Raw genomic sequence first — 22,515 nt, forward strand, 5'->3', positions numbered from 1 at the left:
AAAAAGAATTTAATCAACTATTATATATATATATATACATGAAAGAATTCCTTGGATAAATCTTATATGGTTCGAGAGACAACATTATAAGTAATATGAATGAAATAAAAATAGTTACTTACAAATAAAAAAATCCAACTAAATTTAAATAAAAATACAATAATACTCAAATTAATATGGAGGTTAACTTTAAAACAAATTAAAAAAACTAATATAAATATTTATTCTTTACCGTTTGGACTTAGAACGGTATCTCTCACAATTTAAGGATTATAACGAGATTACATTTCATTTGATATAATATGATATAATACGTAATAAAAATTAATAATTTTTACACATGAATTAAATTTTATATTTTTATTTTTCAAATATACATTTGTAAGCCAATTAACAAAATGACTATTTATTATAAATTTTATGAACTAAACTTTATATTTTTATGTTTCAAATATACATTTTTAAGCCGATTGACAAAATGACTGTTTATCATAAACTTTAAACTTTTTATAGGCGGCGGAGAAGTATGCAACGTGGAGGGGGTTGAACATAATGAACCAAAATCCAGAGTAAAAGGCGAAGCAGCGGTGGGAGCGATGCGCATCATGGTTGCTCCCATAAACTAAATGGCTATGTCTTTACCTCTTCGTTTCTATTCCTCCTCGTCTTTCTCTCTCACTGTAAGTTCCGCTTCTCTCTCTCTACCTTTCTCTCTGTTACATCAAGTCAAAGATTCAAAGGAGTAAAATAATTGTAGGTCAGGGAATGCTATTATTAACCATGTTTCCAGAAACCTTTCTCATGATAAATGAAATTCATTCTCCACTTTCAGATTCTTCATTTCTAACTTGTGTTCAACTCTCTTTCTTCTGACTCATTCTGCATCTTTTTCTTTCTTTGCTCCAAACAATATCTGCATCAAATGCACTTTTTATTTTAATCATTCGTTTCATATCTTTCATTTAACTCTCTACTTTTTCTACACTATTGAATAGATGTAAATATGTTATGCTTCATAGTTCATAATGTGTGTGTTTCTTTTTCTATTTATTATTTATCTACATGTACAGTCTCTTGGGGTTGTGAGAAAAGTGCTCGGGACTCTTACAACAGGCAAGTATGCTCCCTCTTGCTTGCAAAATTATTTTCTTGCATTAACATAAACTCTTACTTTGAGTTCCTGACACTTGTGGCTTATTTGACTGACTATAGCATTGTGTTTCTGCAAATTATTGCATCTTCACAGATATTGTTCAACCAAGGAGTGGAAATTGGCACTTAGCAAAAAGAGGTGGAAGACTCATATCGTTTAAGGGTCGTGCGAGGCTGGTACATACAACGTGCCGAATCTCTGTCCCTGGGACCTTACCAAGAACTGATGAAAAGGCCTCATCTAACATCTCGAGGGATAAGAAGACAGTTCCAGAAGCAGATCCTCCGAGTATCAAAGACGTTCAGCTTTTGTATGAATTTTTGGACCGGAGGTTGATTTTCTTATTCTCTATTTTTTTTTTTTCAGTTAGAAGTATATTAGATCTCCATACGTACTGTAGATATAATAACAGCACTTTGATCATTTACATTTTGCAAATTTTAAGAGTTCCCTGACTCAATTTCAATTTTAATGTACAGTACCAAGCTCACGGTATTGACTGGAGCTGGAATCAGTACAGAGTGTGGCATCCCCGACTACAGAAGGTTCTGCCTCTTTTGTATACTACTTTCTAAGATCATGAGGTTACTTAAAATGCTTATTGGGCTCTTTTGCTCAGAATGGCTGCTTGCTAATTGTTTTATGATATTGAAAATTCTTTCCTCTATTTATTAATATATTTGTTGGACCTTGTAAAGTTTGTGGATGTAGCATTCATAACTGATGGCAACATAAAAGGATTAAACGGATTAATTGCTTAGTTGCTTTCTTCTTTGGCCATGTTATAGATATTGTGCTAAGATTGATAATTGTTGCTATATTTCATCACATTTTGATTGATCCTACCATTTCCTTTAGACTATTTGGAGCTCATTTTCCATTTATTACAAAGTCAAAGTGTGATGAAATATGTCTATGGCCTACATTTTTTTAAAGATTTTCCAAAATTTGGTTTGCTTTATAGATGATCTGATATTTTTTGGTCATTGATGTTACATGTTTCCTGTCAATCTTAAGAAAAAAGAAATGTGTAGGCCTCTTTGGGTTTCAACTTCTTCATTTTATAGGCTGAGTTGGTGAGAGATTCTCTAGCTAATCTGATCTGATTACAATTCAAACTAGTAGATCAGGGGGAAACAAAATAAAAGATAAAACTGAGATCACATGAATCTCAGTCTATCCTAATCTGATCTTATTCTATCCTATGTTTCTAAAAGAATAATTTAAAATATTGAAAAGAAAATAACTACGCTGCATCAATATGTAATTATTGGAAACCAGATGCATCAATGATTCATCAGTTGGAGGGGTCCACCATCCATGCACTGACTGTTCATCAGTGCTAATTCTTATCAATATCCACTTTCATTTATTGGTGGAGTCAAAGAATGTGCCATTCTTGTTGTGTTTAAAGTCCTATATAGGGTGAACATTGAGTTTCATATTGAGAGAATATGGAATGAATTGCTAAAATTTATTATTCTTGATGCTGACTTTATCTTCTTTTGTCTGTTCTTCACTGATAGCAATTCATTATTTATTGCAGCCCCAATGGAGCTTATAGTTCTGGTTTCAAACCAATAACCCATCAGGTGATCTAAAGACATGTTCAAATATATTTGCTTCTTTGATTGTACTGTGATAGGGCCTAAATAATTTAGAAAAATATGGCCAATAGAAAAAGATTAAAAAAACGGCTAAGGATAGGAAAACATATATGTTTGCATTTAGATATCATGTTCCAGATGGTTGCTTTAATGGCTTGGAATTTCATATCATTTTTCAAATACCTTAAATATTATTTCCTGTAGCCTATAGGGGAAAAGAAAGAACACAATACCTGCAGTATGCCAGTATCTATGGGCATGTTCTTTAAAGAGAAGAAAAGTTGTTGTTAGCCAATAGTGTAGGGCAAGCAGAACTCTCTCCATCTACAGAAGGAGAGAAAGACTTCAACTATTGATAAGTTATTAAGAATCTGGCATTGGTGTAATCATGAGTGTGTAGCATATTTGAATTTGAATGTTTATGGCAATGACTTTGGTGAAGAAAACTCAACTAGATTTTTATGCCAAAATAGTTGTGACTCATGAAGCCCTTTCATCTTAATCTGTGTGTTTATGTTCTCCTTTCTCTTAACATTATTTAAAAGGAGTTTCTCCGTTCAAGTCGAGCTCGGAGGAGATATTGGGCAAGGAGCTATGCTGGATGGAGGCGATTTACAACAGCACAACCATCTGCTGCCCATACTGCATTGGCCACATTAGATAAAGCTGGCCGAATCAATTTTATGATTACCCAAAATGTTGATAGGTACCCTCTAATTATTTATCAATTAATTAGGCTTATTTGGAAAACCTGAGATATTAAAAGCAAGCCTATCTTGGAATTTTGTTGTACCTTGTTCTCAGGCTGCATCATCGTGCTGGTAGCAACCCATTAGAAATACATGGGACTGTATACACTGTAATTTGTATAGATTGTGGATATTCCTTTTGCCGGAGCTTATTTCAGGACCAGTTGAAGACCCTTAATCCCAAGGTTAGAATTTGCAACTAATAGAAAAAATTGTATTATCAATGAAATTTTTTTAAGTGATTTCTATATTTAGAAAAATGCTGATGAAGTGAGTTTATGATTAAGTCATGATATTTAAAAGACTTAGTCCTTTGTTCTAGGGATAAAGTATATTTTGATGTTGAGAGATGTAATACTTAGATATAAGGAATAATTTCTCTTGCTGGTTGATAACTATAGTATCTGTGTAAGCTCTCTAGAGGTCTTGATGGTTTCTTTGGGTTGGTTTTGTTTGTGATAAAAAAATTCCCCCTTTTTTATTCTCTTAAATATGAGGGAAGAGGGAAGTCATAGAAGGAGAAGAATGATGCATCTGGGTGCTCTCATTCATCAGGTGTGTGGCGTGCGGAGAACAGTAATCCCATCAAATGATTTATGCTTCATAGGTTTAAGATGAAATCTGATTGTTGGGAAGAAGTATGCACTAAAAAGTAGAGAAAGAAGTATGGGGAAAAACTAATATGTCCCGTGAAAGATTCCTAATGGCATGTGTAATAATACTGGATGTTAAACATTGTGTTTAAATAAGACTTGTACCTTTGTTGCAGTCATTGCAAGAAACTACTTTCTTAACTCATAAAACTTCCTCGAACGCTTATTGTTTTCTTATATTGCTTGACAGTTAACACTAAGAAAGAAGATTGAAAAAATTGAGGGTACCATCTTGAATCTTGCAGGGATTACTAAACTATATAGGGTACAATTACCACACTAAGCATTTATTTGTCAGTCTGTTAAATTTTCTTTAGAATTATGTTTTGCATGTTTCAATCATTTATATAATTTGTATTATACATGTCTGCAATGTGTTCCTTGTACTGAAACTCTGATAGTAGGAGGACCTGACTTGGGTCATTACTGTGTATTTAAAAGCAAAAATATGTTGCTTCATTTTATCAATGTTTATTTCTCAAAACAATAAGACTGTGTGCATCTATTCTGAGTTTCCCTTTTCTGATAAACCAGTGGGCAGAAGCAATCGATAACTTGGACCATGGAAACCCTGGATCAGATAAGAGTTTTGGCATGAAACAAAGACCTGATGGTGATATTGAGATTGATGAAAGATTTTGGGAGGAGGATTTTACCATCCCAACTTGTCATAAGTGCAATGGAGCTCTCAAACCTGATGTAGGCCGTCTTGTTTCTTTCAGTTGAAATATATGGCTGTGCCTGTGACTTGTCTGGATACTTCAGCCTGTTAGTTTTGTACAGATATTTTGTTCTTTATTGTTGTGGCTGGTAATTAGTGGGGGCAAGAGAAGTATAAGAAATCATAATTATTACTATATAAATTATGGATCTGAAACAGTGAATCTACGAACACACCTCCCTACTGCACATAAAAGAAAAGGAAAAAAGAAACAAAATAAAAAATTCCATGAAATGCAGTGAAGCTGAATAGACACTTCTGGATGTTTTGACCACCAGTTCAGAATATATAAGGTTATGATAGGAAGTGAAGTTTGACCCTCCAAGATATAGAAACAAATAGATCAACAATGGAAAAAGAAAAGCAGGAATTCAGGTACTGATATTATTGAATGTGTAAAAAGGAAATGCTGTGGGTTGGATTTCCTACTGCCACTGAGCTAGGCTCCTACCGAGGGCTAGTGCGCTCTGTCCATAACAAACTTAATGACTCTCTCTGATATCCTCTTTCCTCACACGTCCCCAATATAACAGAAACTCGTTATATATTTGACACATCCCTCTCTGCCACGTCAGCATTGTCTCTCAGGCCATTTCTAATTTATCTAACATAAACTCTCTACACCTTGGGCTTGGGCAGCTGATGTACTAATTGTTCATTTGGATCCAAATTCTCATTTAAGCCTTTAAGGACCTCACAGGGTTGTAGAATATTTATTTTAAGTTCTCATTAGGTGCTATACTCGTTATCCTAGGCAACTAAACTTGTCCCGTTTGGCTCAGAGGAATCAGAACAAAATTCCATGTTGATGGCCATTTAAGTTGTGTATTCTTTTTTGTAATTCTGTTTTATGTGACAAATCTTGATGTGTGCTTTACCGTATCTTTTTCTTCTGTGATGATTTGTTGCTGCTCTATCTCTTGAATAAGTTCATGGCTGTGTTTTAAGATTCAACATATTTCATGATTCAGCTGGAAGGAACAGACTGCAAGTGTATTTTGAAACAACAACAACAACAACAACAACAACGCCTTATCCCACTAGGTGGGGTCGGCTACATGGATCAACTTCCGCCATAATGTTCTATCAAGTACCATACTTCTATCTAAATCATTAAGTTCGAGATCCTTTTTTATAACCTCTCTTATAGTCTTTTTGGGTCTTCCTCTGCCTCGAATTGTTTATCTTCTCTCCATCTGGTCTACTCTCCTCACTACAGAGTCTACTGGTCTTCTCTCTACATGCCTAAACCACCTAAGTCTATTTTCCACCATCTTCTCTACAATAGGCGCTACTCCAACCCTCTCTCTAATAGCTTCGTTTCTAATTTTATCCTGTCGAGTCTTACCATACATCCACCGCAACATCCTCATCTCCACTACACCTACTTTATTCTCATGTTGGCTCTTGACCGCCCAACATTCTGTTCCGTACAAAATCGCCGGTCTTACCGCAGTCCGATAAAACTTTCCCTTTAGCTTGATCGGTACCTTTGCATCACATAACACCCCCGATGCTTTTCTCCATTTCATCCATCCTGCTCGAATGCGATGATTCACATCCCCTTCAATTTCCCCATCATCCTGTATTACAGACCCAAGATATTTAAACCGTGTGACTTGAGGGATAATATGGTCTCCTATTTTCACCTCTGAGTTAGAAACCCTCCTTCTTTTGTTGAACTTAAGAAGGACAGAGAAATTCATACTCAGTCAATCATGTATCTGAGAATGTTTTGTGATCATTTTTATTTGACTTATTATGCTGGAGAATGTAAATGCTTGTTTAAGTAAATCAAACGTGAAATATTTATGGAGTGTCCTTAACATTCTCATTGTGAATAATTATGAAGGTTGTCTTTTTTGGTGATAATGTTCCCAAGGACAGAGCTGATATGGCAATGGAAGCATCTAGAAGATGTGATGCTTTTCTTGTACTCGGGTCATCTCTGATGACCATGTCTGCTTTTCGACTTATCAGGTAGATTCAAAATTACCAGGTCTTCTGGCTATGGTGTCAATATTATCTAAATTATAACATTTGAATATACAAAAAAAAAAATAATGTGTGATTTGCATTCTGCCACATGATAGATTGATAGTAGAAACCAATTTTCCATGTTTTCACATCTTCAAAATAACTATTTGATAAAATCTGGTGTTGGAGTAGAACCCTTCATCATTTTGTCTTGTCAGTGATTTATTCTTATCTATTGTAGGATCTTCCCATAAATGACACCTGAGATTAAAATACAATATAGTTTTCTAGACAAATTCTGCTATTTTATAAAATGATTGTTGATGCCCTCCTATAAAATTTGATATGCAATGATATTATTGAGAATGAGATATATATCAAATTATCATTTCAAAGAAAAAGTTTTGTTTGTAATTAACTTCAAAACTCTAATTTAGATAAAGGTTTGTATTTCCCATTTGCAAGCACTGAAATTTCATTTGCCTGTTTTGCATATCTGACATGATTGGATTTGTAAAATTTACTTGAACAGAGCAGCTCATGAGGCTGGTGCTGCTACTGCAATTGTGAACATAGGTGTGACGCGTGCTGATGATTTTGTGCCCCTGAAAATAAATGCACGATTGGGTGAGGTATGGCTTGAGTTGATCCTTTGACTAGCTATACTGAATATTGCATTTTGCATGCTTACTGTCTCAAATCTTACAAGCTTTGCATTGTTGCAGATCCTGCCAAGAGTACTTGATATTGGATCTATAAGCATACCCGCTGTATAATGATAGATGAAAATAATGTATTATGTTGCATTCAAATTCAGCAACCAGTATTTTATTTCATCATTCTTGCCCTCATGTAAAGATATTGACGAGGAATTAAATAAAAAGTAATTGATGTGTCATTTTCTGAATTTAAATGTTTTACTTCTTCATATTAAAGACGAACATTGCAGATCGATTAGAAACGCGACAAACACAATCTCAATTCCCAGCACAACAAAAAAAACACGGGCGTTGCTGCCTAAAAGATAGTAAAATCGATGCTCACGAATTTAAACGTTTCGTCAACTCTTTTTTTCCCATTTAATTGTGTAAAGCATGCGCATCTTATACAGAGCTATACCATACAGAAAACTAGTTTTATTTTTGGTACATTATGATTTATTTGGTACATGCTACGAATAACTTGTGTAACTGATCGGTCAATAAAATCTATACATAAATTTATTAAAGATTAAAATTAGATTTTTTTATTTTTTAAATTAAAACGTTTGGCAGAGGAAATGAGTCAAGGGTCAAATACTATTATTAGATTCAACTACTCTAAATAAATAGTAAACAAACATTCTTGAAATTTGTAGTTTCTCCTTCCCTTTCTTTGTCCACAGTTTTTACTGTTTCAGAGGATAAATAACAGCATGTGGTAGCAGTAAGCAGTAGATAGTTAACCAACTACTAGCATATATAATAGAGGTCACTTTACATGCATTAGTAACCAGAGGCTGAAATCGAAATCCTACAATAGCAACCTCGAAGGGTTTGATCAGACAAAATACTGTAGCCCTTAACTGTACTTCAAATCATCCAAAAAGACTATATATATAACCTGCTATCATAGTAAACTATTAAATTGACTAGATGCCCACTTCCTAAGAATTCTCATTAACTGCCTTGTCAATTTCTTCAACATGATTACGAAGCACATTCCACTGCAAAACACAAGAAATGAATTACAGGACAGTGGCTCGAAAATCATTTGTTCTAGATCATTAGAACCAACAGATTTAAGACAGAGGCATAGAAAAGGAACTCATAATATACAACATCCATATATATAGTTTCAAGATATACCTGATCCATGGTCAACGAGATACCTGAAAACAAATAATAAAAATGTAAGTGTAACCCACATTTATAAATCCTCTAGCTAACAAACATCTTCATATGGGGTTTAAATGAAATGGATAAATCAAATAGAGTTCTATAAAAAACCAATTTTTCAGTAAAAGCAAACAAAACAATCTATTCCTGCACTCCACTTGTTCCCAACTGACTAGTCTTTCTACATTCTAGAAGAATTTCCCAGGTTTACATAAGGATCCCTCAACCATAATGCATGAGCATGATCTTGAACATCAAAGGATAGCATAAACAAGGACCTTTTAAGAGTCAATCAGGTCAACCCCATTAGAAGAAAAGACTCTAATTGAAACATGGAAATCAAGTTAACAAGTATACATCCAATGCAACTTGTCACAAATTGCATAATTATCAATTTGGTCCACTCATGTAATGACTATGAAATAGATACAACTACAAGCAAGAGGCATCATGTGTCAATACTATATAACATGCATGAGTATTCCCATGGACCACATTGTTGGCAATTTCAAATACATGCCCAGCGGAGCTAACAACAAATTACACATTCATGAATCACAATTCAACAAACTCCACATCAGAAAAAAAAAACTAGTTCTCAATGTGGTGACCAGCTAGTACAGAAAACGTGCGTATCCCTCAACCTTCAATGATGTGAGAACCTTATCAATAGTGCCTAACCTAGCAACAAGCCAACAAGGGAGTAGAAACTGCAGCTATCATGAACAAGAACATAGCGTACATTAGTTTAACTACCTCTTTCAACACAATCAGCAAAATAACATTCATAGCATTGAAAAGATCTGACCTAAAACCCTTACTATTCCTAAAACAACGCACACACAAAACTAAAATAAATTCACAAACACATAAAAAGAGTGAAAAAGGCATTTGAAAGAAGCGAGTAGTAACCAACCTTTCCTGCCAGGCAATTGCTTGCCATCTTTGACGTAAAACTCGCGAATGTCAACCATAATGCTGCCTTTCCAGTTCCTCACGGCAACCCTCCTGTTCTTCGAAATCTACATAATAAATAAAACAAACTAATTAGTACACAGCAAAAAAGAAAAAGAAAAAAAAAAAGAGAAACCCTAGCAATAGCATAGTAGTAGAGTAATCGACTTCGCAAATGGTAACAGAGTCGGGATCGTCGTCGGAATCCTTCTTGAGGGACTTCATGGGCGGCGCGTGGCCTTCGGAGTCGGCGTCGGAAGCATCGTCGTCGTCTCTCCTCTTCGCCTTTCCAGACATTTTCTCGAGTAAGTTTTTCTTTTCAGTTTCTGTGGTGTGAGAATTGTGTGAAGAGTGAGTGAGTGGATTTAAAAAGACGCGAGCGAATAATTTTTTTTTATTGAGAATGAAAATAGACCGAAAAATTGAAATCTAGAAACGCTTTTGGCGCCCAAACGAAACGACACTCAAGGGTTGATGCGAAAGTTCACTCCACTCCACTCGCTGCGTCTCAAAATTTTCGCATTCTCAGGGTTTTAATTTAAGTAACTTTCTCCTCTCTTTTTTTTCATTTTCTTTTGGGCTTTGCAAGATGCAAAATTAGGGACTTGGATTGTGTCTTAACCCCGTTTGGTTTGGGATAGGATTGTGATGATTTGTGGCATACAACAGGTTGTCAAGAAAAATTAAATTGGACTTGGTTTCTAAGCTGACGTATTTTCTCAAGATGGATCAAAATAATTTGAAATTTTAGTAACATTGACATGAAGATAGGGTGTTGAGGTGTGGGAATGATAACGGGTATTGGGATATTGGTTGATTTATATTTTGGTATATTTGAGATGAAAATTTAAAAAATTGGTGTAGTCCCCCACTTCTACCATTTATACTTTATTTTAATTTCATTTGATTTATATTTTGGTATATTTGAGATGAAAATTTAAAAAATTGGTGTAGTCCCCCACTTCTACCATTTATACTTTATTTTAATTTCATTTCAATTCATGTTTATACTTTTTTTCCTCCTTTAAACCAAAGACACTTTTAATGATAATGAAATTTGGTATAAATAATTGTTCATAAATTTTAATAGATGTGGGTATTTAAGTATCCAATCTTACTCATATTCACACCTTTCGATAAAATTAACTGAAAAGATAACTTATTAAATTATAAGTGTTTACTAAAACTAGTTGTTAAAGTAACTAAAAAGTGTAAAATGACAAAAAAATAATAAAATCATAATTTATTTTAAAAGAGTAACTAGAAAATTAAATAAACACATAAAGAATAAAAATAGAAAAAAATATAAAAAAAAAACTATAAAATAGTGTTTCAAAAAAAATGTTATAAGCTATTACAAAAGTTTACTTACCAAACAATAAAACTAAACTATAAATTAACTAAAATATCTTGTCAAACATACTCATAATATTAATAATAACAATAACATTTTTTTCTAATGTTGCGCAACATTGCACATAATAAGAGTAAGTAATTACTTAATGTTACTTAATTTAATGTAAGAATTGAATATAATATTAGAAGTTTATAATAATTCATGCACCTTATCTAACTAATTGTGTATACTTTATTGACTATTAACACTTATTTTTAATGATTCTTTCAAATTAATTATTATCATTTTCTTATTTAGATTAATAAATTTACTTTCAATCAAAATAATAAATATTTTCTCTCTGGTTTATTAAATAAATTGATTTCCTACAATATTTATCTATAAAAAAAAATTACAATAACATTTAAATGTCATAATTATGGTGTGCAACAATAATAATAATATATAAGTTACATTTTATAATTCATCCAAAATAATTACCATGTTCCTTATAGAGATACATCATGCTTCTTAATTCACCAAAAAATATCACGTTCCTTATTTTCTAAAGAATAATATTTTGTAAAATATCTTTGAATAATATATTTATTAATATAAATATGTTATAAAACAAGGTTTGAAAATATATGATATAAATTGATAATCTAATTTACATATTTTAGTCATTATATTATAATAAACCTTGTTTAATTTACATATATTCTTTAATAATTATAAATTATATTATAATTAAATTTATTTTAAAAAATAAAATAAAACATATAAAAATGAACAAAAGCTCACATAAGCTCCTAAAGATCATAGATTAAAGTTATTTTTGACAAAATTAGGTAGGCTACATCATATAAAACTAATTAAAAGTTAAAAAATTATCTTATTAAATCAGAAATGTTTAATAAAGTTATTTATTGAAGTAATTAAAAAATATAAAATTATGTGAATCGACATAAAATTTTACTTTAAATAAAAAAGATTAAAAATAAAGTCTAATAAATGTTTAAAGACAAAATAAAAATAAAAAACAATAAACTTAAAGTTAACATTTTTTAAAAAGAAAAAAGCTAATGTCTTAAAAAATATTCTTTTACAAATTCAAAAAATGTTATTTTTTTTTTACAAATGGTTTTATCAAAAAGTGGAATAAGCTGCCCAACTAATAAAAAAAATTAGAAATTAAGATCTTGTTGGGAGTGGTTGTAAGTTTCCGATTTTTTATTTTAAAATGAAAATTCAAAACAAAAACATGTTCGACAAAATTTGGGCTGAATTGGTTTTTTTTATAGGTTTTTAAAACCCTTATTTGTAAAAAAAAAAAAATGGCTTGTGGGATTTTGTTGTTAGTTTTAGACACCCTTACCTCTCTCTTGTCTCCACGAGTTCTCTATCTCTCTTCGGCCTCTTTCTCCATGCGACCCACTCTCTCGCCGTCGTTCTTCGTGGTCACTGGTCGCTGGTCGTCGCCACCTGCCTCTCGCCTACGGTCACTGTTTTCTTTGGGGAAGTAGAGACTTGTTTAAGGGGAGTAGATTTGAGGGTTTTTCTGAGAGGGTTTTTTTATCTATGTGTGATAATGTGTATGTGTATGTGTATTGATTGATGAAGGGGATATCATGCTCAAGCTTTCATTTGAATCTGTTGTTAATTGCTCAAGCCTTAAAATTTTGATTTCTCTTTTCTGTTAACCCCATATCTCTCACGTTTTCAATTGAGATACGAAAAGGAAGAAGTTTTAATTTTTTTACTCTCCTGAATTGAATTGTGGTGTTGATACAAGAAAAATAGGCCCAAAAAGTTTTCTTTCTCCTTCCTATATTTCTCAGAAAAGAAAAGAAAGAGAGAAAGTTTTATTTAAAAAGCCGTATATTATTCTAATTCGTAAGCCTAAAACTATTTGTATGAAAAAAATATATGAGCGTGAGAGAACGGTGATGGTGTTTCCAGAACAAGAATGAAGCCTTTATCACTTTCTTCTTTTACTCCAATTTCTATCAACTAAAGAAATTTTTAATGAAAAAGGTGTGTGTGAAAGATGGATTCTATTATGGCTGGAATAATGGTTTCAAAGGATAAAGACCAATTTTTGTAAATTTTGCTATTACTACTATAACTTCTTCTAACAAAATTGAAATTTAAATATATGTAACTGTGTGTGAGAAGGCTTAGGTGAGGAAAGGGAAATTAGGAACAAGAGATTTTATTTTGAATTGACTCTCAGGATAATTACTAGAAATAAAATCGAAATAGGAAAGTGAGACTTATTTTAATAGTTTTTAATTATTTTTTTATGTTGTATAATTTCACAATGAAACATGATAAAAAAAAATTCAAAAAAACTGAAACTCAGTCCTCAAAATTAAAACTGAATTTAGTTTTTAATAAATTTAAAATTAAAAACAAAAAAATCACCCGAACGGACTCTAAAAATTTCGACAACCAACGAAGATAAACAACCATAGTGGTTTTCTCTCTTTTTTTTTTTTCCTACGTTGTGACCAGGTTGTTCACTTTAGCTGCGAAAGTGTTTGTTTGGCTCAGTTTGTTGAATTCGCTGGCAGCTACAGCTATGATCATCAACAGCACCCCTTTTCCTCTATGATCGATTCGATTCCGTAGAGTGAGAAATCAGATCAGAATAATCATCGATGGGTAATTTGTTCGTGAAGAAGCCCAAGGTAACAGACGTCGATAAAGCAATTCTCGCTCTCAAGACCCAGAGACGCAAACTCGCCCAATATCAACAGAAGGTTACCCTCTTTTCCCCCAAATCAATTTATGCCTTTGTGAATTGTGACTGTGAATTCTATTGTTATAAGACAATAGGGTTTTCATAGGGAAAATATGATCAGGACGAGTTCTGCCTCTAATATTAGTTAAGATATAAATAAATGAATTTGGGTCTTTTGGAATTCTTTCTTTGTTATAGTTAGAATGAATAAATGTTGGGCTTTCTGAAGAAATGGTTGTATAGTATTTGTATCCTATCCTTAAAATTAGGCATATTCTGCTCCAAGCTAATATGCCATAGAACTTCAAACACTGCACGCTTATATTATAACCTTCTTAAGAGCATCCCACATTTAGTGTCCAATCATGTCTTGAACAGGATTGTTTGTTTCCGAAGGAGGATACATGTGGAAAACCAAAAAAAGAAAAAAAAAAAAAAAGAATTGCTGCAAGCTCAGTGGACAGATCCTGCCCTTATAATATGTTCCATTCAAATTAATCTGGTAACCGCCTGCAAAGTAAAGAATAAATGAGCTGAACTGTACAAGCTAGACCAACACATTTTTTTAATCATTAGCATGCTCTGTATTTTTGTTTGTATGGAGCATGCTTCTAATTGAAATTGTATGGTGGTATGTGAGCGTACATGTTAACTGCATTCTTTTCATGCATATGTCTTTTGTTGTGAAGTGTAGTTTTTCAACTGTTTCCCTTTAGGTTCCTTGTTCAAATTGGCTGGCAAATAAACTTCAATAAAATGCTATTAAGTATGTTAATTGTAAGACTAGTCAGTTGAGAATGTCAATGATGCTTACACTTTTTTTGTTGTTGTCAACGATGATAGAGCATTTTATTTAGAATATAAGTTCTGCCGTACCCTATAGGATATGTTGCCTTACTTCAGTTTTATTTTTCTTTTTTATTTCTTGTTTTCCAGCTAGATGCTGTTATTGAAGCAGAAAAGCAAGCTGCACGAGACTTGATTCGTGAAAAGAAGAAGGACAGGGCCTTGTTAGCACTAAAGAAAAAAAAGACACAAGAAGAATTGTTGAAGCAAGTTGATGCTTGGCTTATAAATGTTGAGCAACAAGTAATATTTTAATTTATATCGTATTATCCTCTGTCATATTTTTACTTTTCTTGTTTGTTTTATTTCTTTTTGTCCCTTAGAAATAATTATGTTGTTACCTGTTTGCTTCTTTTGGTGGCTTTACAACTGTCTGTTTCTATGTGCCAATTCAGTCATTTTCCCTTCTGGTGTCTTGTACTCATGTTTAGAGGAGATTATTGTGCATTGACATTTCTTTCTTTTAACTCGATTATACATCAAAAACAAATACATACACATTTTCAGTTAGCAGATATTGAACTGGCTAGCAAGCAGAAGGCTGTGTTTGAAAGTTTGAAAGCTGGTAATGATGCAATGAAAGCCATACAAAGTGAGATAAACATTGAAGATGTTCAGAAACTTATGGATGACACTGCTGAAGCTAAAGCTTATCAAGATGTGAGCTTGACTTTCCTGTTATGCTTACTCTTGTTCCTTTTGAAAACTGTTTCCAATTTTCCATGTCTAGATGGAAATTTGATGCTTCTTTCTGTTAACCTTTGATGTTTACTGATGGTTGCCATAATTTTGTTGAATTTGAAGGAAATTAATGAAATAATGGGGGAGAAGTTATCAGCAGAAGACGAGGAGGAGATTTTAGCGGAATTTGAGGACTTGGAAATCCAGGTACATGGATTTCCATTTTTTTTAATTTTGTATTTGTTCTACTCACCTCAATATGAATATCATATTCAAACTGTACCAATTGAACTGGGTTTAATCATAGTAGTACGGAAGGGACATACATATTATGCTTCAATTTAATCCTTTTTCACATAGTGTACCTCCTTGCTGGGGGAATGGCATGGGAATATTATTATTGTACTAGCCAAGGTTAATGGAGCTTCTTTTGTTGGTTGAATTTGCTTTACTTTTGTTGTATGATGAATGTGTATCTAAGATTTTTTGTGGCATGTGATCTATTGGTAAAAAGATGTGTACTGCTATTAGCAGCGTAATGTAACTGTCTGGTAATTGTGCTGCCTGCAAAAAACATAGCATTCGATTGACTGCAGAAAGTGTGAACTCAAAATTAGGAATATGATAAAAGAAATACCAACTTAAGTCACACCCAAGGAAAAATCAATTAATTCTTAATCAAAGAGGCATAAATAGCATCATGCCCCTGTAAGTTGTTATTATGTGGAAATTGACAGAGTTCATATTATTGCTTCAGCTTACAGTCCAAGATCTTCCCGAAGTTCCTCCCTCAGTTCATGAAGAAATTGAAGAAAAGTTGGACCTTCCTGATGTCCCAACCAAAGCACCAGTTACCAGTGATGCTGAAGTATCTACAAAAGGAAAAGGTATCTGATCTTCCCCTCTTTCTATCCCCCTGTGAAGTTAGTAGATAGATGGTCTGGGATCATCATGATCTCTACTAATCTCTACATGACACATAATTAACTGCTATAATTCTTTCTCATAAATTGGAAAAACTCGAATTTCATATCATGTAGAGATTAGAGATCGATTAGGACCATAAACATGTGATATTCCTGAACTATCTAATAATTCCAACCCCCCTCCCCCAATAAAAATAGGAAAAGAAATTAGCTAACCACTAATGACTGATGATGTAAACAGTTATGGAGGAACCGTTGGCAGCTTGAAGAACATTGCGACTAGAAACATGTCAATTGCTTTGCAAACCAAGGCATACAATCTGACTGTTTTTGCCTGTATTCTTACAAATTCTGTTGCAAAATTGGTGCAGTTACTGGAGTTTGATTGGTTTTACTATTTGCAGAGACATTGAATTTGTACAGATTTGCATGTATAATAATACATCAGTTTTAACAAGAATTTGTACTGAGAAAATCACACGCCCCGTCCCTCTTGCAACTACTTTCACATTATTTACGTTAGATACTTCCAAGGTTAAGCGATAATATTGACCAATAATAACCCGAAACATCCAGTTGATGAAGTTGTGCCTCTCTTGACTGCCTTGTGGAAACATTGATTCATCAGCCACCAGGTCAGTGTGTTTAGGATTTACAGTTTAGTTTGTGGAGTTGATTGCGCAGCATACTATATATTAAGATGAGTCGTTGGGCATATAATAAATGATAGTACCAAAATTTCCAAAGAAAAAAACATGAAAACTAAAAATTTGGTTTGGTTTTAGCGGTTTTAAAACCATCTTAAATTGTAATCCCTAGGTTCTAAATGCTAACAATCTAAAATGCAACTTTAGAGATCTGTACATCATGTTAACTTATCAAAGATTTATAAATTTAGACAATAATAACTAATTAATGTCTTATATATTGATCAGTTGAAATTTCTATAATTTCCTAATGAATCAATATTGATATCAACTCATTAAACTAATAATAATTTAGAAAGTCTACGAACTTATCAACTTAACGAGTTAATTGGTTCAAGAAAATATTATTATTATTATTATTTTTAATTACAAAAAATTGTCTTATTTTCACTTATTATTTTTAAAAATTTATACAGAGAGCAGTAAAAAAATAAAAATAAAAATATTTTATTTCTTGTACAAATCATTAAAAATAGAAAATAAAAAAAATCAACATTTTAATTAAAAATAAAAAAATCTTAAACCATATAGTCCCTAACATTTTCATGCGTGGGAGCAGAGTGCAAGATTCCCATGAAAGTGGAAAAAAATTTAGCATACAAATAAAACATTGTCTACATTTCTAGTAGTTCTTTCTAAGAATCTTCTAAACATATCAAATCCATTTATAACATTCTTAGAAATCAGGATTAATAGGAAACATGATTGGTAGAAAATATATTTACTACAAATGAAAAAAATAACCTACATATTAAACACATCTTATTATTCTTAGATAATCCCAAGGGAAGGAGTTAATCAAGTGAAGCAAGACACATATAGCATTTGATAGGTCCTAAGTTAGAATCCCCATTTGTCTCTTTGGACAGAGATAAATGTAAGTGTCTCATAAAAAGCTTTTTGAGTTCGGAAACTTTCTCTCTCTTGCATCCCCTCTCCCTAAATGTTACATTACCAAATATACATCCTAGATGTGTCTACCAAACTGACACAAACTTGAGGGAATCCTCCTTAGAAATTGCAATCTTAACATTCATATTCACACACTGTCCATTAATAGAATAATAAAATACATGGGAGAGAGTTTTTTTGTCTTCATGTTCCATGCATTAAGGGTATCTCTAGTCAACAGTGAGAGACTAATCCCTTCAAACTATAAACATAATCAGTTTTACCTCTCCCAACATTCTCTTTTATAAATTAACAGGCAATGTATCGGCTTTATCGGCGGAGACTAATCATTTATTAACCAGTGTTTATACATTGTATGATTTTCCAAATGCTCGGATGCAATTTATATAAAATCTAGCATCTTCCAAACTATTAGTAATATCTTACAATCACTGCATCACAAATCTAAATGAGTACCCTCTCCTTGAGAACTTGCAGACAAATTAGATGAATGCACAATTACTTGGCCAAAATATCTTGACAGTATGAGTCGGGCAATTAATATTCTCAGCTGCCACAGCACTTGTCTCCATGGTGCTAGCTGCATTTTCAAATGCATTAACGTAGTATAGATGCCGCCCGTCCAATATAAATGGTGCAAATACTTCTGGGGCGTGGTAAAGAGGATATGCAGCCCAGTTTATCCGAATTGTCTCCTTCCTCACACTGCCAGTGATAGCAATTGACAAAAATTAAAGACTGGTTCAAGTTTTCTTTTTCTCATTTTAGGGGGAGGGAGGGAGACAGAAAAACACTTAATAGAAAGATCAATAATTAATACAAAGCTCAACAAGTAAATGTCAACATTGGGTTCCAAGCCTAATGTGTCCGACTTGCACGTTAGGGCTAAATGATTGGATTTGGCTTTTTTAAAGTGAGTAAGGCTAAAGTAAGTAATTTCAACACATCTATGATTTATTATGCATATGTAATATAAACAATTGATTTTTTTTTCATCAATAGATGAGATTGATTACTTTATCCTCTAAAATTGGTTGCTCACTTTAGAGAAGATGTAATCATTTTATATTGATTAAAAATAATAATTTAAAAAAAACAAATAATTTTTTTTATAAAGACCAAAATGAAGATCCACTTGGGACAAATTGGTGACCACGATAAGTCCTATGCTATCCTACTAATATACGATAATGTTATCCTATATCTTATTTTATCTTGTTGGAGAGTTTCAGCCCCCCAGGCAAAGGAGTAGACATACCTTTAGCATTTGCCATCACAATTTTGGCAAGCAGATCTCAAATATATTTAGACTGTGAGAGGAGTAGAGAGCCATTAGAGAGGTGTTTAAACTCGATGCCTAGAAAGTATTCTAGATCACCAAGTTGCTTAAAGGCAAAAACAAAATGAAGTTGAGAGATGACATATTGCGGTAGACTAGAAGAGGAGCCTGTTAAGATAATGTCATCTACGTAGATGAGATCATAAAGACAGCCAACAATAGTCTTGAGAACTAAGAGAGATGGATCACATTTACTTTGAACAAATCCAAACCCAATGAGGGTTTTAGTAGGCCTCTCTTACCAAGCCTGAGGAGTCTGTTTCAAGTCATAAATAGCTTTCTGAAGCTTACAAACAAGAGCAGATTTTTTTTTTTTTAATTTAAAGCCCGTGGCTGTGTCGTCATAATTATCCTTCTCCAGCAATCCATTTAAAAATGCATTGTTGACATCTACATGTTGAATGGACCGGTTACTAGTGAGATCTAAAGTTAGAATAAGTCTAATAGTTACAAGCTTCACCATTGGAGAGAAACTCTTCGAATAATCACACCCAAATTCTGATTAGTGATTTTGTGTTGAATGGACCGGTTAGCTGGATTATACACCTATGCAGAGTGATTTTGTGTTGAACAATAGTTGTAAGCATTTAATGTGAAAAAACTTATGAGATAACCTATGTGAGTATGGCAGTTTCAATACATAATGTGTAAGTGGATTAATGACATGCAAACATTTTTAGGAGACGGTAACATTCATTTTATGGATACTATTAATACCACTAAGCTATTTTTTACTTTTGTTTTTGTTTTAATCTTCAGCATAAAATAAGTTTTAGAATTGTGGTGACAAGTGAGTGAGTTGCCATTCCTATTGTTTCAATAAATAAATATTGCAATCCTCTCATTGTACCTTACCATGTTTTCCAGCAAGACCTCTAGGACCAACTACACCTACCAGCAATGCCCATCATACTAACCCAAGGCAAGGAGTTTGCATGAACTGTCGAGAAACGAGACATTCTTCCACTGATTGTCCTTTACGTTATGGGAATGTTCAACATTGTGGAACAAATGAACATAATGGTATGGTCTCCGTAGATTTTAAAATTCCATGCCAGTTTAGTTTATCTAGAGAAATAAAAAATGTATTTCTTGGATATTTAGTGTTGCCACAGGAATTTGAGCAAATGGTAACAGTTATTCATGAATACACTGAATGTGTATTGCTTCGGAATGATGGATTAGTGAGGAGTTTACTATAAACTGGTTAGTGTTAATTCTCTGGGCTTGGTCTGACATTTGATACTAATTGAAAAGCTCTCCCGTGCTATGCAATGCTTAGTTACACAATGATCATTGGGGTGTATTGGGATTAGGGTTTGAATGCTGGGAAGCTTTTCATTGATCATGATGAAATTTCTGTTCTTTTCTGTGCATGTTGGCATAAAATTTACTGTAGCCTGTAGGTTAAACTGCATAAAGTGTGAGCACACAATTTCTTTTATCAAATCTAGGTCTGGGAAACCATATAAAGCTTTGATTCAGGAATTTTACTATTTGTCTTTTCCATTTTCAAGATTTCTTGTCTCTCTTTGTATTTTAGGCATATAGTAGACACCACTGCAACATGTTTCAAGATTTCATATTTTTGCCTTTTCCTCTTTTCTGTTTCCATTTTTCTCGTTTTTTTTTTTTTATCTATATTGCCCTCTGTGTTTTGGTTATCAACCTTCCATGCCCTAGAAACAAATTTGTCTTCTCCGCAGCAACCTATGTTATAGATGATAAGTGTTAAATTTTAATGGTTTGCTTGTTTCTACATTTACGGTTTGTGTTTGTAACTTGTGTATATACTTTTTACGGGGATGTTAAAAAGTGTGAACTGACTTATTTGACAAAAAAACAAAAACGGAATCTTCTTAACTCAGTGCATCATGTTAGAAATTCTTGTTCTTCCTTCATCATGCTTTTTGCAGTCATTTAGCAGCTGTCAAAATTGAAATTTAAAACTTTGCATTTTGTAAACCATTAAACAATGCAGGGGAAGCTTTTGTTTCATGCAGTTCATGTGGAACACCATGTGTTTTGCGAACTGCAAATACAGTAAATAACAGGGGAAGGAAGTTCTACTCATGTCAATCACAGGAATGCAACTTCTCTGTGTACGTGAACTCTTGTTTTTTTTTTTTTTTTTTTGTATAATTATATTTCAGCCTGCAGCGGTAAAGTTGTGCCTTGGTGACTTGTTGGTCATGGGTTCGAATCTGGAAACAGCCTCTTTGCATATGCAAGGGTAAGGCTGCGTACAACATCCCTCCCCCATACCTTCGCATAGCGAAGAGCCTCCGGGCAATGGGGTACGAAGTTTTTATATTTCAGCCTTTTGTGCTATATTTACTCTTAGGAGTGCCTCAAATATGAAGAATTTCAACAAATTGAGTTTACTGGCTGGTGTTTTTTACCTTGTGCATAGTTTTATTTGGGGAGTTTCTTGTTTGGAACAAGGGCAGGAGAATTGTCATTGATTATCAATGCCAAATTTTTGTAACTATCTCACATCTTTGACACTTGGCACATAATAATAATGTCTAGACTCTTGATGACAACAGAATGATTAAGCTTCCAACCTCTTCCTCTTGGGCTGCTTTTAATCCACCCAAATAGCTCAAACTGACATTTATAAAATTGAATTTAATATGATCACCACTCACCATTACATAATCTGTGAATCTAATATTTGAAGAGGCTTCAACTCTTTATTTTCAATTATGTGATAGATGATGTTTCAAGTAGTATAGAAAAACAAAACATATTGCACTGGAAGCAGAAGTGTTACACGTTCAAATAGTATTCCATTCCAGCCTCGAATCCTAGGCAAACTGGTGGACGTGGATCTCGTGGTAGAGGTGGCAAGAATGGATCTCGTACTACTAACGTGTGGTGATCCATCTCACTTTGCTAATGTCTGCCCCATTTGTGGTGTCTGATCTCTTCTCAGTAACTGTATAGAAGGAAAACCAGGTTGGGCATCTAGAAGAGCCTTTCTGTCTTTTTTAGGCTAAAATATGTTTTGGTTTCTGCAAAACATCAAAAGTTTGTTTTTGGTTTCTATTAAAAAAAATTGTCTGATTTTTATCCTCACAAAATTATATTATGTGATTTTTTGGTCCCTAACCATGTGGCATTTTATTAAAATTTAAGTTTTAAAATGCAATTTCCAGGACTAAAACCCATCCCAAATTACAGAAAAAAAAAAAATCAAAACATAATTTGTATAGAGTTATCCTCTTAGATTACCTTTTGAAATTGAGTTAAACTTATTATAGTTCCTAAATTTCATGACTTATGGAATACAAGTATGCCCTTAAAGCCATTTGATGGAGGGTATTGG

The 22,515-nt window shown here is 33.1% G+C and overlaps 4 protein-coding genes across 9 annotated transcripts; 2 read left to right on the plus strand and 2 right to left on the minus strand.

Annotated features, from left to right (window-relative positions):
* The first annotated feature begins 480 nt into the window (after positions 1-480).
* SRT1 (NAD-dependent protein deacylase SRT2-like) lies at positions 481-7,758 on the plus strand. Of its 6 annotated transcripts, XM_014774863.3 has the most exons (12): positions 511-680; positions 1,071-1,113; positions 1,247-1,484; positions 1,633-1,698; positions 2,700-2,745; positions 3,306-3,466; positions 3,565-3,694; positions 4,353-4,427; positions 4,697-4,861; positions 6,736-6,863; positions 7,393-7,492; positions 7,586-7,758. In XM_014774863.3, the coding sequence occupies exons 1-12, from the start codon at positions 627-629 to the stop codon at positions 7,634-7,636; spliced, it is 1,257 nt and encodes a 418-aa protein (XP_014630349.1). In that variant the 5' UTR covers positions 511-626; the 3' UTR covers positions 7,637-7,758. The 6 variants fall into 6 exon arrangements, with proteins under 6 accessions (XP_003522478.1, XP_014630351.1, XP_014630349.1 ...); XM_003522430.4 differs by lacking the exon at positions 4,353-4,427 and having other exon boundaries at positions 481-680; XM_014774864.3 differs by lacking the exon at positions 7,586-7,758 and having other exon boundaries at positions 7,398-7,492.
* A 535-nt stretch (positions 7,759-8,293) lies between these two features.
* Positions 8,294-10,026, minus strand: LOC100820368 (RNA polymerase II transcriptional coactivator KIWI-like). Its single transcript, NM_001254083.2, has 4 exons — positions 9,860-10,026; positions 9,654-9,759; positions 8,708-8,730; positions 8,294-8,565 (listed from the first exon to the last, which is right to left on the minus strand). Exons 1-4 carry the CDS (start codon positions 9,986-9,988, stop codon positions 8,506-8,508), a joined length of 318 nt encoding a protein of 105 aa, NP_001241012.1. The 5' UTR covers positions 9,989-10,026; the 3' UTR covers positions 8,294-8,505.
* Positions 10,027-12,360: 2,334 nt separating this feature from the next.
* LOC100775459 (vacuolar protein sorting-associated protein 20 homolog 2) lies at positions 12,361-16,683 on the plus strand. Its single transcript, XM_003523169.4, has 6 exons — positions 12,361-13,792; positions 14,710-14,862; positions 15,127-15,279; positions 15,424-15,507; positions 16,058-16,187; positions 16,468-16,683. The coding sequence occupies exons 1-6, from the start codon at positions 13,691-13,693 to the stop codon at positions 16,491-16,493; spliced, it is 648 nt and encodes a 215-aa protein (XP_003523217.1). The 5' UTR covers positions 12,361-13,690; the 3' UTR covers positions 16,494-16,683.
* A 1,333-nt stretch (positions 16,684-18,016) lies between these two features.
* Positions 18,017-22,479, minus strand: LOC121174798 (uncharacterized). Its single transcript, XM_041015007.1, has 2 exons — positions 21,961-22,479; positions 18,017-18,550 (listed from the first exon to the last, which is right to left on the minus strand). The coding sequence occupies exons 1-2, from the start codon at positions 22,071-22,073 to the stop codon at positions 18,328-18,330; spliced, it is 336 nt and encodes a 111-aa protein (XP_040870941.1). The 5' UTR covers positions 22,074-22,479; the 3' UTR covers positions 18,017-18,327.
* Positions 22,480-22,515: the final 36 nt, after the last annotated feature.

This window comes from Glycine max, chromosome 4, assembly GCF_000004515.6.
Source record: "Glycine max cultivar Williams 82 chromosome 4, Glycine_max_v4.0, whole genome shotgun sequence".
Taxonomy (NCBI): Eukaryota; Viridiplantae; Streptophyta; class Magnoliopsida; order Fabales; family Fabaceae; genus Glycine; species Glycine max.

What these genes read in the sequence shown, in the direction of transcription:
- SRT1 (XM_014774863.3), top strand. Translation starts at nt 627, where the DNA reads ATGGCTATGTCTTTACCTCTTCGTTTCTATTCCTCCTCGTCTTTCTCT. An exon ending in GCTCGGGACTCTTACAACAG is followed by an intron (nt 1,114 to 1,246) that starts GCAAGTATGCTC and finishes GCATCTTCACAG; the next exon opens with ATATTGTTCAACCAAGGAGT. An exon ending in TCAAACCAATAACCCATCAG is followed by an intron (nt 2,746 to 3,305) that starts GTGATCTAAAGA and finishes ATTATTTAAAAG; the next exon opens with GAGTTTCTCCGTTCAAGTCG.
- LOC100820368 (NM_001254083.2), bottom strand. Translation starts at nt 9,988, where the DNA reads ATGTCTGGAAAGGCGAAGAGGAGAGACGACGACGATGCTTCCGACGCC. An exon ending in GCAATTGCCTGGCAGGAAAG is followed by an intron (nt 8,731 to 9,653) that starts GTTGGTTACTAC and finishes ATTTGTTTTCAG; the next exon opens with GTATCTCGTTGACCATGGAT. An exon ending in TCTCGTTGACCATGGATCAG is followed by an intron (nt 8,566 to 8,707) that starts GTATATCTTGAA and finishes TGTGTTTTGCAG; the next exon opens with TGGAATGTGCTTCGTAATCA.
- LOC100775459 (XM_003523169.4), top strand. Translation starts at nt 13,691, where the DNA reads ATGGGTAATTTGTTCGTGAAGAAGCCCAAGGTAACAGACGTCGATAAA. An exon ending in TCGCCCAATATCAACAGAAG is followed by an intron (nt 13,793 to 14,709) that starts GTTACCCTCTTT and finishes CTTGTTTTCCAG; the next exon opens with CTAGATGCTGTTATTGAAGC. An exon ending in AAGCTAAAGCTTATCAAGAT is followed by an intron (nt 15,280 to 15,423) that starts GTGAGCTTGACT and finishes TTGAATTTGAAG; the next exon opens with GAAATTAATGAAATAATGGG.
- LOC121174798 (XM_041015007.1), bottom strand. Translation starts at nt 22,073, where the DNA reads ATGGATCACCACACGTTAGTAGTACGAGATCCATTCTTGCCACCTCTA. An exon ending in ATGGAATACTATTTGAACGT is followed by an intron (nt 18,551 to 21,960) that starts GTAACACTTCTG and finishes TATCACTGGCAG; the next exon opens with TGTGAGGAAGGAGACAATTC.